The following is a 14,785-nucleotide window of genomic DNA, read 5'->3' on the forward strand; positions in this document are numbered from 1 at the left end:
AAAGATATGCAAGGTATTTCACAGTGGTCCAAGTCGATCAGCAACCATCTTTGGTGGAGCTCAAAAACATGTGGAGGGTCGTTGGAAATTCTACTGGAAAAATGGCGGTCAGTAATGCTACACTGTACCAACGTTCACCGTTGGAACACAAACCAACATTTCCACAATTGTGAACATGGCCATTTGTCCACAGAGGAGGCACGGAAGAAGAAGTGGTTGATTCCTTCATCACCCACTCACAAAGCCATTGAAAAGATTGTATTTGATAAAACTATAACAAGAGATTTGAGGGGACTCACGGAATTCTGCCACACAGGAGATTTGGAGGTGTTCCACAATATGTGCCTAAAGTACAGGCCAAAACGATTGCATTTTTGCATGGAGGGCATGATAAATCGGACTCTTCTAGCGGTCCTGGCACATAACCATAATGTTGGCCGTCAACAAAGTAGGACGACCGGAACTTTAGGGACGCTTCGCTACAATAAGGCCTTCACTAAAAGAAGTAAACAATGGGTGATCAAACCAGTGTTTGAGGATATGCAATATGAGTTTATTGAGAGACTTATTGTTGACGTCCTAGATAGGCACATAAATGGAGTTGTGAACGAACCTGTGCAGGGGACAACTGCATTGCCACCCAACATTGCCTCTGTTCCATGTCCACCTAAAGAAGAGCTCATTGAGAAATGCACATCACGGTTTAAATGATTGTAATTTGATTGTCTGTTCTCTCGAGTCTCCTCATGTCGCAGGCCCATTGAATATGTGTAACTATGTAATATGTAAGTAAAAGTGATTGCTCAGTGTACATGCAATGTGTCTCTCCACCCTTGCCCCTCCCTTCACCGTGCAGTAGTGCGAACCACCCGGGTGTCACCTGTGACTTTGCTCTCGAGTCTCCTCATGTCGCAGGCCCATTGAATATGTGTAGCTATGTATTGTGTAAATAAAAGTGATTGCTCAGTGTACATGCAATGCGTCTATCCAACCTTGTTCATTTGTGCATTAAATTAAACCAAACAGTAATATAAATCATTTTTCAAAAAATATAGAATGTCTCCGTATTTATGGTTCTCTGGGGCTGCAAAGCATGCAGACAAAATGCAAAGATGGAGTGTAAATTTCAAGTCCTGTGAGATGGCCTTACACTGAATGTAGCTAACTAGGAATGTGTGCTCGTTCAAAGTGAAGGTCAGCTGCTTTGATTTTTTGCTCGGGTGCCGGAATGGCCCACGACTCAGTATAAGGTTCTATTGTTATTTGACCTTGACAGGCCGGGACCATCCCGAAAGACTTCTTTTTGGGGGTGTGGTGCAATAACGTAAGAAACGATAATGAATAAAATTTCAGAAACGATAGCAATTTAATGTTCGTTCATTAGAAGAAATAACGTCGGCATAGAAGGAGTGGTATTTCGGGGCTGCCCTACGCACAGAAACAATGGAAAATGCAAATATAATGTAAGTAACTCTTTAGATGAGTTTATACCGCAATTTAAACTTGTTCGTTCTATGTGGCATATTGTTTTGTACCGCGCACTATCTTGAGGAGAACCATCTCCTTTTACGGAAGCACCTCAAAACCTTCCTCTTTGCTTCTGCTTTCTCTCTCCCTCTCCCCTGCTACAACTGGTCCACTGTCTGCGACCTCGGTCCTGGGCCCTTCCACTCTCCACCTGCACTGCCTCCCTGTCAACCCCTGCACTGGGGGACTGTCTCAGTACCCTACAGCCCCCCCTTGACGTATAATACCCAGTTGCACTGTCCTAGCTATGAAATAATTTCCCGACCGAATATATAAAATGAATAATTTTAATAAAGATCTGATGGTGAGACTAATTTCATGTTTTATGTTTTTCAAACAGGTACATCGTTCATTATTGCATGTGTCACGAGTACCAGAAACCGGCGGATGGGTTTTTCAACCACCAGTTGCTTCTCCGCCTGAACAACGTTACCACCCTGACCATTTTATGGGACGATCGCCAAGTACAAGTATGCCCTTACGCGGTACTAACGGCTAGATGCAACATACAGACCGTTGTGGTGGCCTAGTGCCTCGTTGTTGGAACAGCCATGCGATTATCAGTGCGACCGAAGAGCTTATTTTAACGTAAACCAACACCCTGTTTACTGCACACGAACATCGCTTGCCTCAAGACAAACTATTTTGGATCGAGAGCAAAGAAAAATGCAAATCGCTGAATATTCTCTAAACATTTGATGTCCAATAAATGTACTTTGCCAAATGTACAATCTTGCCGTTTGCTTTTAAACCACAGTTTCATATTCCGAATTGTGGCGCTGCATTGTGAGATGATCTAAGACCCTGTGTACAGCAAAGGAACATCGCGTGCCTCAAAACGAACTTTTTGGAACGTGAGCAAATAAAAATGCAAATCGCTGAATATTCTCAAAACATTTGATGTCAAATAAATGTACTTTACCAAATTTACAATCTTGCGGTTTAATTCAAAAGTACAGTTTCATATTCCCAATTGTGGCGCGCTGTGTTGTGTGAGCTCATCTGTGTTGATTTCCGGGTTCTGTGTGGAGTCGCGTAGAAGACGCCTGGGCGCGTTTGCCTACGCAGCTCAGTCACGTCACGGATAGAGGCGGGGAATATGAATGTTTTGATAAAGTCTGTTTCAGGGGCGGGGGATTTGATTTAGTGCCGCAAAAGCAGGTGAGCCAGGTCGATGGGGGGAAATGATAGGATTATCAGAAAATGGCGGCTGATTTCGAGTGCGTTAATGGACGAAAAGTCGGGTAAGGTCCATAGGAAAGTTTTCTACAATCTACCGAGTTATGCTTAAAAACACATGGCCGAACCGTAGGGACAATAAAAAAAAAGTCCCGGAACTATCCTTTAATAGGTTTCATTTCCAAAAGCCAACTCAGTATCACATCCTTACTATGTTGATAAATTGTGTACTATTATTTGGATAGCATTTATGTCTGTTAATTGCAGTGCTAAAACATGAAATGATTAAGTTAGCAAGCATTGGACAGAAAGAGAATATATCATGCTTCTTTTACCCAGCACGTTTTGATCACAATTCTTTTTTTTTTTTCAGTTTCATTTAGAATGTAGCTTGGTGTTTTGCAAATGTCCTTTATTAAACACAAGCAACTGATTCTGCGCATGAAAGGAAACAATCCATAACTATTAATATGTTAATGTAAAGCTAGGACAGTAGAAGATGTTGTTTTCTTAGTAAATTAGAGATTCTGAAACAAGAACAGATGTTCTTAAATGACGGCTTTCTACTTAACCAAATTGTGTGATCCTGGGTAAAAGCACTTTCCCTTTCTAGCATCCTTCTTTGCTTAACTGCTCAAACTGAGATCATGTAAAAAAGGATTCCGTTCAGTTGTCCAACCAAAACGTGTAATCATCATTTACCCTTAAATGTGCCTTTGTCTCATTCAATCTCTACCCCTGTTCCCCGGCCCACCTCCAGACCGTATCCATTCTGGACTTCTTTGACATTCTTGACTACAGGGCCATTTGTCTTAACTCTTCCAGTGCTGGGGCGCATGGAGGGACCAGTGATATAGGGCTGTACCTGGGTGAATGTGCCTACAATTGACATGTGATGGGAACACCCGGACATGTGGGGTTGTATCGGGCAGTACTTGGACGATCGAGGCTGCAGTTGGCTTGTGCTTACACCATTGGGGCTTCTGAGGCTTCAACTTGCATATGATTACTAAAGACAAGGTATGAGGATTTGCCTGACATAAAGCGACACTATGTGGTTACATGAGCCAGTAATGATCATACACTGAAGTATTGCCATATTATGAATATGCCTGGTACAAGAAGTTTGAACTGCTCTGAGATAGCAGTAACTGGCCATACGGTGCTGTACTGGCATAAGAAAGAACTGCTACTGGGAGTTCGGCTGGGTGTGCCCTGGCATTTTGTTTAACACCCATAACATATTGAGGCAGCAGCATAGTTAATATATGATTGGAAATTTAAATAGCTGTCAATAGTAGTTGCTGTTACATTTCTCTTACAATTATGGGTATTTATTATTACAATGTGTGATATCACTGGGTCTAATATATAACTTCCTGTGAATCATGTCATTAGGGTCAAAGGTCATGTTGTGACACTTACTGGGATAGCATCATGCATGTGATGTCACTTCTGCTGCCCTTGGAATTTTGGTGAATTAAAGACCCCGCCCATAAGCGCCTGTGCTGATTTGAAAGATGATCCAGATGCAATTCAATTTAAAAAGGCAATAAAGGTGTCAGTGTTTTCCCCCATCTTATAATTATCTTACGTCTGCTGGGGTAGGAGAGGTGTGTATGGGGTATGATAGGAGTTGACAGCCTGGACGACGGGGACCAGGCTGGGAGAAGCGCTGGTAGCGTGGACAATTCAGAGTAAGTCTGCAGGAGCCTTAGGGGTTCACATTAACAGCTAGAGGAAGAGAGAGGGCAGCGGCCATATTGAGTGATTTAATGTACGTCTCCAGAGTAGCAGAATGATGAAGTAACTGCAGAGCACGTATGCACCCATACGTTGAGGAGGTAGCGAGGGTACGTGGCCTTGTTCCGTTAAATACAGCTGCATTCCCAATACCTGATTAGCCAGCTACTGCTGCCCTAGCGCCGATGTATATTAAACCTTTACAGATAAATGCGAGCTACGTGGAACCTAGCACAAAAATTTTTGAGGGGAACGTGTCAAAAGAGTTTGGGCTTTATTACACGGAGAGAGAGTAAGGCGGTAAGAATTTTCCAGTACCGGTAAAATACCGGTACCGGTAAACCCTTACCGCCATCCGTGTAATGAGGCCCTTTGTCTCTCCTTCACTCGCAGTGAGGCAAATAAATGTGTCTCTCGTAAAAATGGGCGCCATTGACTAGACACACCCTCTCATCACAGACATTTACTCTTGTCACGCGTATGTGGTCATGGGGGACCTAGTCTGCTTTTTGTGTTTAATAAGATGGGTAAGTAGAGCTGTACTCAATGCCTAAAAAAGGGCTGTCCAGAGATGGTAATTAGAAAAGGAAATCGATGGGTGGAGATAAACAAGAATAGATTTATTTCGCCCTTTTGAGTAACATATAACATTCATGAAACTTATAAATAGAGATGGACACATTAGATGATGTATACAGAATCAAACAGTTTCCTACACACAGTTAGCATCTTTAAGCCAAAGCGTTCCTCCTCACATTCCATTAAAGTCAATAAAGAAAATCACAGGTTTCCCCCAACCTTTTTCTTTTCAATCTTATTTGTTCCCAGTTTTTTCACTGCATTGACTGCCAACACAATTCTCTAGACGCTTTGCTTGTGACCGATCTTATTCCATGTATTGGTTATTTCTTTTCCATCTTCATGTGTCTTGTTTTGCCTTATTTCTTTAGAGCAATTTCATATGTTACACATTTCTTTTTGCAAACATAGTTTTACTTACACAAGCCATACTGGTGTTTCTTAATTTCTAGAACATCAGGGCTAAACCAACCATTGCAAGTGCACATGAATCCTAACCTGCAAACTAATTTCTGAGTGTACAAAGTTCCTACATCACCTCGTGATGTGAATACCACTAAACACCCATTGAAAACACTTGATTTGCAACCATGTCAGGAAATCACAGCTCATCCTATGCTGTATTTCTCATTCAATCCTCTTCCAGGAACTTTCATCTCCCTGTTCTAACTCTCTATTCGCTAACAGTTGTGAACTCCCTTGTTGCGTCTCAGAGGCTCAACACCTTCTCCCTTATCAAAGGAAAAACCTAACTGCCCCCAGCCCTACGTCTTTTGGGACCATATTAATACTGGGGAAAGTAAAAACGATAGGTCATACAATTGAAACCATGGAGCCAGAACAGGCCTCTGAAGTGGTCGAAGTGCTGGCAGTACATTTTGCAGAGATGTGGACATGCATGTCTGGCCGCGCTGCCAAATGCTAGAGTCCACAGGGCACAAATGAATTCCCGCAGAGGAGACCACAACAGGGATAAGATAAGGTGTTGAGTCCCAAGGTGGCCAGCCTTGTTGCAATGGGGACATGTGGAGGACCCAGTCCTTCATTCAGCGGCTCCACGTGCCAGACCTTCTCTCCGTCAGCCTCCACGCAGACGCAGGTTCATGTAGATGGTCCCCCCAGGGGCAATGTTGTACTCTCCAAGCTTCTGGCGATCTTCCAGCTGCTTTGAGTTGTAGCTGAGCCAGAACTGAGATACCTGGACTTTTTCCTTCTCATAAATCCTCCCCTTGAACTCACTCACAAGCTCCGATGGTTTGATGGTGTACGGGGACTTACGGCCCTTGTCTGTCATGAGAAACACCTCGAAGGAGGCATCTTCCTTCACAACCAGCAGCAAAGTGTCCCCCAATGAGAGATTATATTCGGACAGCCGCGCTGTATCCTGCAGCTCCACATACCCATTTTTCTGTGACCCCAGTTTCTGCTGGTGGGCGGGCACCCCAGTCTTTCTGGCCACCTCTGCTTTTAGAGTAGAGACGGCCATGGAGGGATTGGCATCCAGGGTGTAGACAGCCCCTGTCAGGAACTTCACATTCAACTGCATCACCTGGGGAAGTAAAGAGGGAAAGGGTGTCAACAAGGCACACAAACTACCGGTCATCTGTTACAAGAATTACTCACACCTTCTATCCTCAGGAGCCCAAAGACTTATGTTGAGATCTACCTCCAAGAGGGCTGCAACAGTGGCATGTGTGTGCCCTGCAGGCAAGCAGAACATCTGCACACACAGCCTTATCCACACCTGCCTATGGAGTGTCTTAGGAGATGCCTCCCCATCCCTAACCAGCAACCACACCCCTCCCCACTCCTCCGGTAGTTTATATAGGACAGGGGCCAGTCATTTTTGGCTCTCTAGATATTTTGGACTACAATTCTCATCATCCCTAACCAGCATAGCTAATTGCCAAATATCGTGGGAATTGTAGTCCGAAACATCTGGACAGCCAAAGGTTGCAGACCCTTGCTTTAGGAGATCATCTACATCTACTCACCTAACTATACAGTTGTTATAATGAGTCAATTGACTCCTAATCTGGGCATGCTTCCTTCATATCAGTCGATCCACATCGATCCACAGAGCAAGCACCCTAATCCCTGTGGCCTGCCACCTTTTTAGGCATCCCTTGGCCTTACATATCTGCTTACCAGCATTTTGTGTTTGTTTATTTATATATTGGGCCTCATTACAACCCAGGCGTTAAGGGTTTAACGGCGCCGTCGGCGCCGTTAACCCTTAATGCCTGATTACCATTTTGCAAGGCGCTAACCCGTCTTGGTGCTAATTACGGCACCGTAATTTACGGTTCATGGTAAAGTAGGGAACTTACCGCCGGGGTTGTAATGAGGCCCATTGTTTTCAAGCATGTTGATGGTTAGGACCACCCTTTTCCCTGTCTTTCTTCACTTGTCAATGAGCCAACTCACTCCCTGCGCTCAGCCGTTAAAGTTCTTCCTGTTTCCCCTCCCCCGCCCTGTTCTGCATCTCTCCACTGCTCATTCTCCTTATTTGCTTCCTTTTGTGAGTTCCTCTATCTAAAGAACTCTGCTCCCTTCCTAGAGGGCACTTATTTCCTTCTCATCTAAGGACACACTCCCTTGCATTGCCCAATTATTGCCTCTTCCCTACGTCAACCTGAAATGTATTCCTTTCTGCGTACTGCTGTTTCCTGATTCTATATTACCACTTTACATTAAGTACTTTGGCGCATAGTGCTGCATTACCACGATGAATAAATACTTTCATTCAACAATCAGGAATTGGCCTCAAATGTAAGGGCTCTTTAAACAACACATAAAGACTTAGAAGCTAATTCACAAACCTTTCCGCGGGCATATGTGTGACATTTAGAAAACGAAGTAGCATACACTGCTTAAATTACACCTGATTTCCTGAAGGCGAAGCCCCAGTGCATAAGTGTAACTAACACATGGAAATCATTGCCTTTCTGAATCACCCCTTAAAGTGTAATCTCTGTGCAAGAGGGAGCCAATGACGAGTCTTAGTGGGAGACATGGGATCCCTTCTTCCTACACTCCCTGGAGATGGGTCACCACATTTTGGACTTGTTGGGCGCTTTTAAGAGTACAGAGTGATGACCCTGGTATAGGCGAGGATATGCATCCTCCCGCTCTGCAGTTGTTTTGGACTATGACTCCAATGATCCCTCATCGTTGCCAGTGCTAGCTAGGGCTGACGGGAGTCGTAGTCTCAAACATCTACAAAGCTAAAGGTTGCAGATCCCCGGTATTCGTTATCAACTTGATCTACCCTAAAATAAAAAATTGCTTCGACCGCACCTACCTGGCATGAGAGGCAGGGATCGGGAAAATACTCTGTAGGGTTCAGCAGTGATAAAAACTTGAATTTACTTTTGAATATGATTAATTTCGCTGGACTAAAAGAGGGAGAATCATCAAATATAAAACCAAGGTCTCAAATAGAAGTGGCGTGGGGCGTACACTCATTGTCAAAGGATGGGCTGGATCCATGTTGGGTTTTGAGGATACCCCTCATTCATATTCATGAGAAAAATGTGCATACAATGACCCTAAATGTATGCACATTTTATCCTAATGAACATTAATGAGGGATATCCTGAAAACCCACCAGGATTCCACAAGAGGAGAAAATGCCATTTATATCGTCTGTCAAACCCGGCCACTCAGCAGTAAAGTTATCGAGGCAGGGCTCGTGCCCACCGCCTTCCTCAATGGTAACCCGGACGGTGAGTGGAGCAGAGTAATGCTATGGCCTCACTGTCACTAACATAACTCATTATGAAAGAAGCTGCCTCAGATTGGCAGACCTGCTTCTTCTCTTCATTTTGTGTTTTTCCGTGAGTATCCTTTCCTTTAAAGGCCAAAGGCTAGCCTTCAAGGGTAAGTGGACAAGGCTTGGGAGGCAGTGGTATATTTAAGGTATAGGCCCTATGGGCAAGATTGACTGAGGGCACTGGGTAGGCGGGGCTTAGGATGGGAGGAGTTAATGGATGTCACAAGGGGGACATTGAACTTTAGGGACAAATGTTCCATGTATTTTAAGTTCCCTCTGTACACCTATATTGTCTAATCACACAACAAGTATAGCTTATGAAACCCTTGTAGAATTCTAAGGAAAAAAAGTGCCAGAGTATTGGTCACTGCCATTTACCTGTTAACCTCACTAATCACATACCATTGCAAATGGTTTGCTGCTCATACTATTAAGGTAAGACCTCAGTGGGAGGCCCTGTGCAGCCCAGGCTCTCTGCCTTTAATGTGAGAGAGTCAAACATTGGTAGCCATTGGACTGGGGTGTAGGGTCAGGTGTGAAGGGCTGGAGGAGAAGTGTTAAGAGTGAAGAGTTGAGGTTTAGGGATGAAGTGTTAGGAGTCAAATGTTGTGGGTGAAAGAATATAGTAGGGGGTTAAGGGCGAAAGCTTAGGGGCAATATATTGGGGTGAAGGATTAGAGGTTAAGGGTCTGGGTGAAGGGTTACAGGTTGGGATGAAGGGTCAGGGGTCAGAAGCCAGGGGCAATGTTGAGGGGGGAGGGTTCTGGTGACTTGGCTAGGAGCCAAGTGGTTAGGGGTGAAGGGATAAGAATGAGGGGTTATTATGGAAAAATAATTGGTAGTGAAGGTTTTGGGGTGAACTGTTAGGGTTTGAAAGCTATTAGTGAATGTCTAGGGGTAAAAGGCAAGGTGTGAAGGGAAAGTGTATAGGGTAACAGGTGATTGTTAGGAGTGAACGGAGAAGGGTTAGAGATAAGAGGTAGGGGTAACGGATGAAGGATGTGGAGCCGTCAATATGGGGTAAATGGCGAAGGGTTAGGGGCAAGAGACTAGGAGTGAGGGTTTAAAGATGGCAGGTTGTAAGGCTGGAGAAAATGTTAGCATTGAAGGGTTAGAGATAAAGGGTTGGGATAGAAAACTTGGGTTGGCCTGCTGGTGAACATTTAGGGGTGAAGTTCTTGGTGAGCGGGAAGGTGGTTAGTGGTGATGGTAGCATTGAATTGCTAGAAGAAAGGGATGAAAAGATGGAGTAAAAAGTGAAAGGTGGCAGTAAAAAGATAAGCAGACCATTCACTTGTAACGATTGTGCTCTCACAACAAATACGTTTCTAAATGTGTAATTTTGAAATGTGCTGTGAACATTTTGAAATGCAGCTAAACGGGCACAAAATATAGCATTTTACCCATCTGGCCCTTATAATGAGTCACCATCAGAAGAGAGATAATGGAGACGCCTAAGCATGCGCTGACTGAATGCAATGGACTGGGGACCACTTACATGGGCCATCTTGGACCCTTTGTTCATAACATGGACTCCATTAAGAGCCAGTCTTCTGATATTATTGCTTCCAATCTGAAAGGACTGCTGTGCACCTTGCACTCTATAGAATATGGCTGATTGTGCCCAAAAGCTGTAATAGTTAAAGAAACAATTAATTGAGTTTAGTGAATTCTGAATGTTTTTTATTAATTGTTTATTTTTATTATTTTCTCATTGCATTGCAATTGTATGGTATTGTGTATATGTTTCATCTTATTTATTGTCATCTGACTTTTAATATGTGTAAAGTTCTTTGAACTATGTCACATTCAATAAATAAATAAATAAATAGTCTAATAAACGAGTCCGTGCCAGTTGCTGACCTGCAGCGTCCACAACAGCAGTGGCCGGAACCTCACTAATCCGAAGGAACTCCCTTTCTGATTCCCAGTAATGACTTTAGACATGGAATTCTCTACAGTATAAAATATTTAAGAGAAGCAAACATTCTGGGAAAAGTAGATATTTGTGCAGCAATCTTTCTAGTTTTATTTTGCCCATTAAATGTGTAAATCATTGCCACTATATATATCCTGGGGGGTCTGATTACGGGTAAAGTGTCTGGGTTAAGTGGAAAGTGGGATGAATTTAGGGCGATGGGGTGGAGAGGCAAGCAGTTGTGGGTGAAGGGTTGTGAGTGAAGGGTGAGGTGAAAGGAGTTAAGGGTGAAAGATACCAAAACTAATAAACAGGACAGATCTCGAGGGAGAAAGCCCCACGTTAAATCCACTTGGAAAAAAAGAGTTGAGTAATGCAAACTGCCGCACCTCAAGGAACATGCACTAGAGAGGAAAGGCACGGAGGGGAAAGGCGTTATGAGGAAATACACTCCCCGAATTAACAAAGATTCCTAGCAGAGCTGTGTGCGATGTGACAGGTGGCACAGTCTTGGCCCATCATTGTGACTGGACCCTGTCTCCCACCGACCAAACTTGGCAGAAAGTTACCCCAGTCTAGGAGTGGTGGTCAGCTCCATAGCAACTCTCTGAAGCAGGGGCGCGGGCAGCTTTCAGTGATGTGGGCTATGGGGCGTGGAGGGGGAGTGCCAGTTCTGGTGCCAGGGCCTGGCACTGTGCGTCCTAACCTTAACTGCTGGGGAAGGGGGCGAGTGCGGTTTCTTTTCTTTGGCCTTCTGGCAGTGCAGCATCTCCTCTATTTTTTTTTTTTTTATTATTTTTATCGGTTTATTTCAAACCTTTAAAAAAAGAAAAAGAAAATGTTTTACAAACAAACACACAATACAATACTTCATCAGGAAAATAATTGTCCGTTAACACTCCCTTAGCCATCCCTTAGGATCACTTAGCAATACCCCTACCAAGATCACATACAACTATGCAAGACATTGGCCTCCTTGAGCTTCAATTGACAATGAGTTCAGTCGATTTTCAATTACCATCAGAAATCGAGTTAATGGTAATATCAGCTTCCTGTCGCATCCTTGAAACATGTGGGCCCACCAATCGTCTGCACAACGGGAGGGGTAGTTTGCTCCCCAAGGGCCTAGATGGATTGTCCTTTCAGAGCGGAAATTAGTGCAAAATAGGACCAAATGCTTTAGGGTTTCCTTATCTTTGGTACATAATCTACACATCAAGGATTCAACTTTATTTGAACGCCAAGACACCAGCCGTTCACTGGTTTTAAATGCGTTCAGCCGCATCAGCAAGAACACTCTTCGAGCCTGTGGGTCTGGAAATAATTCAATGTAACGTTGTAAGACGTTAAAAGGCCTTGTCTCGAGCGGGATGTCCTTCATCATGGAAGCTGAGCTGCGTTGCATACAAGTTTGGTCCCAGTCTGCGTGCCAGATTTTTAATTTGGCAGCGTTCGGGTCATCTCCTCTATAACTTCCCAGGATGCCCTGGAAGCAGTCACGGGAGAGTCTATGCGGGCACCGCGCCAGAAGGAAACGGGTGGTACCCAGGTATCAGGGCGCGCCCAGCGCATTACACTACATGTATGTGAGAGCAGGCGAGTCGCTTCCACGAAGCACCCAACACATGACAGACATGCGTGTACTTGCCAACATGACCCATTGTACTCTGTAGGTGATTATCCAGGTTTTCTTATTTGCATTCTGGGAATTGTAGTTACACTTTTTCCATTATAAAACTCGGACAAGTCCCAGAATGCAAAGAAAAAACCTGGACTGGATAAGCACCTTCAGATTGGAACGGGTCTATGCATGCGTTGGAACTGTTTCATTCTTGCCAAATCGGGGTGAGGTTGGGGTAATGGGGACGGCAGGACAGGAATATTTTCGTTGCAGATGTAAAATACTTCGTTCATCTGTGCTTGGGTGCTTTTTCACTATCTCTCTGTCCTCAGCATTGGACAAATTACACTCCCACCGCAACACACAGCTGATATGAACAGTGTTATAACCAGAGGCGTTGCCAGGGGGGCTGAGGGGGCTATAGAACCAGGTCTTTTGGTTGTAGCCCTGGATAGAAGCTCAGGGGTTACAACCAAAAAGGCTAGCTAGCCCCCAGTACCGACAGTCCCCACATTAGCATAGTGCCTGATCTTTTCCAGACCTAGCAACACCCCTGGTTGCAACCACTCAGAAATCACAGTCAATGCCCCCCTAATTTGCCAAGTGTAGGTTGCTTACAGGGATCCCATGGCGTTAAATGAAGCACACCTTGACAACGAAACCTACTTGACACGATCGATTGCCTTCGCTGATGTATATTCGGGGAAAGTGCAAAGTGCAAGCTAGACAGCTCAGTGGGTTAAGCACCTGCCACTGACATACGTTTGGTCTCAGGTAAAAAACGCGGCAAAACGTTTAATCCTTCCGAGGGCTATAAAATGTGTGTGTTGGGATATTGCTTCAGCGTCAAGCAGATTTACAGTTATTTAATATGCACTCATGCATTCTATCTCTTACACATTGGTTGATGTGTGTGTTTATCTTTTATGATGTCATGAGTTCTTTTGGAGTGTTGTTTTCTGAGGGAATTCTATGGAGTCAGTTGGTGCCTGCTGCCTAGGGCAGTGCCTGCTGTCACCATGTCTCTGACTGAATAAACCTTGTTAACGTTATTGCCTGCCTGGACATCAATTCTTAACAGTGTGCTTTTTTCGATTGTGTTGTAGTAATGTGGGCATATAAACGGGCTCTGTGTGAAGCCATTTGGGGAATGCACTTCATAAAGAACCCGTGGCATTATACGCTCTAAGCAGCTCTCCCTGAGTTCAAACTACTAAAACCAGAGTCGCTCGCAAAACGCACAACCGCTTTACCTGTCGCCAGTGAAGATGGTTGGTTAAGGAACTTACTGTTTCACGGGCTCTTGGTTCTTTTACAGAAAGCGAATCCGCCGTCTCTCACTCCTCCCGCCTGCCTCTGGCCGCAGTCTCTCCGTGCTGTTTTGGTTCTTGATCAGCACTCTGCATGCAGTCTCCGAGGCCTTCCCTGCTCTCTGCGGTCTCTAGGAGCGCTCTGCGGTGTCCCGTTATATGGCAGGTGGAGGCACAGGGCCCTGTGACGTCGCATTGTTTCTGATGATGCTCGAGTAAAGAAACGGAAACTGATCTCCGCAGGGAAAGGGAGTTTCGCTTTCCTTCTCCCCCCCCTCGCTCTCCCGACTCTCCTTCTCCTCTGTCTTCCTTGTGTGGGCACTGCTCTGACTCCGTAGCACTCAGTGCTGCCGTAAATGTGTGGCAATCATTCGGTACTGCCACTTTTGGGTAATGGAATTACCACCAGTGTTACAGCTCAGTCTAAAGGGGAGGGTGTAACTCCAGCATCCTTCACTTCACATAACACAATCATCAATTCTACTGCCTGGAATTACCGCTCGGGGTAAATATGCAAAATCCCCATGAAGTCCTATGGAAGCAGAAAATAAGAATTACAACCACTTCACCACCAGCGTGATTGGTCAAAGCGCTGGTGACACCTATTAAAGATGCCACTTGGAGGAGCTTCCCCGTCTCTCTCATCCCAGTGCCTGCAACCACAAAAAAGGCACCCACCCCATATCATTCATAAGGCAGAGAGAGATTAGTTTTAGGGAAGGGGCATGTTTTTGTTGGGTCAGGGCAGGGTCATTTGGCCATAGAAGCTGTAATATTCATAAGTATGTGATAATTTTCGGTTGTGGCGTTAAGGCAGATTACGGATGGGAAACAGAAAATGAAAGTGGTGGAATAAATGTAAGTACAGTTTGGCGATTGTCAAAAGGAGGGCAAAGTAAGGGTAAATGGTTCTAGTGTGGGCAGGCACACCTGAAAAGGAACAGAGGAAAGGGATGAAATAATGCCCAAGGGAAGGACAGAAAGAGCCAAGTGCAGGGAAAACAGAAGAAGGCTGGGAGAGACCTGCAGGGAAACAGGAGGAGCCAGTGTGACAAATCAACGTCCGGGGCACCAGCAGTCCAGGGATGAATATTGGTTTCTAAACCATCAATCAGCCCCACACCTCTAGTACA

General features: G+C 44.7%; 1 protein-coding gene across 1 annotated transcript; it reads right to left on the reverse strand.

The window, feature by feature from the left end:
- Window positions 1–5,048: 5,048 nt before the first annotated feature.
- On the reverse strand, window positions 5,049–13,785 carry LOC138492281 (ubiquitin-like protein ISG15). Its single transcript, XM_069619332.1, has 2 exons — window positions 13,632–13,785; window positions 5,049–6,577 (listed from the first exon to the last, which is right to left on the reverse strand). The coding sequence occupies exon 2, from the start codon at window positions 6,572–6,574 to the stop codon at window positions 6,107–6,109; it is 468 nt and encodes a 155-aa protein (XP_069475433.1). The 5' UTR covers window positions 6,575–6,577; window positions 13,632–13,785; the 3' UTR covers window positions 5,049–6,106.
- Window positions 13,786–14,785: the final 1,000 nt, after the last annotated feature.

The sequence above is a fragment of the Ambystoma mexicanum genome, chromosome 10, assembly GCF_040938575.1.
Source record: "Ambystoma mexicanum isolate Mex_15411 chromosome 10, UKY_AmexF1_1, whole genome shotgun sequence".
NCBI classification, from domain to species: domain Eukaryota; kingdom Metazoa; phylum Chordata; class Amphibia; order Caudata; family Ambystomatidae; genus Ambystoma; species Ambystoma mexicanum.

Coding starts and splice junctions, on each gene's coding strand:
- LOC138492281 (XM_069619332.1), bottom strand. CDS start 6,574: ATGCAGTTGAATGTGAAGTTCCTGACAGGGGCTGTCTACACCCTGGAT.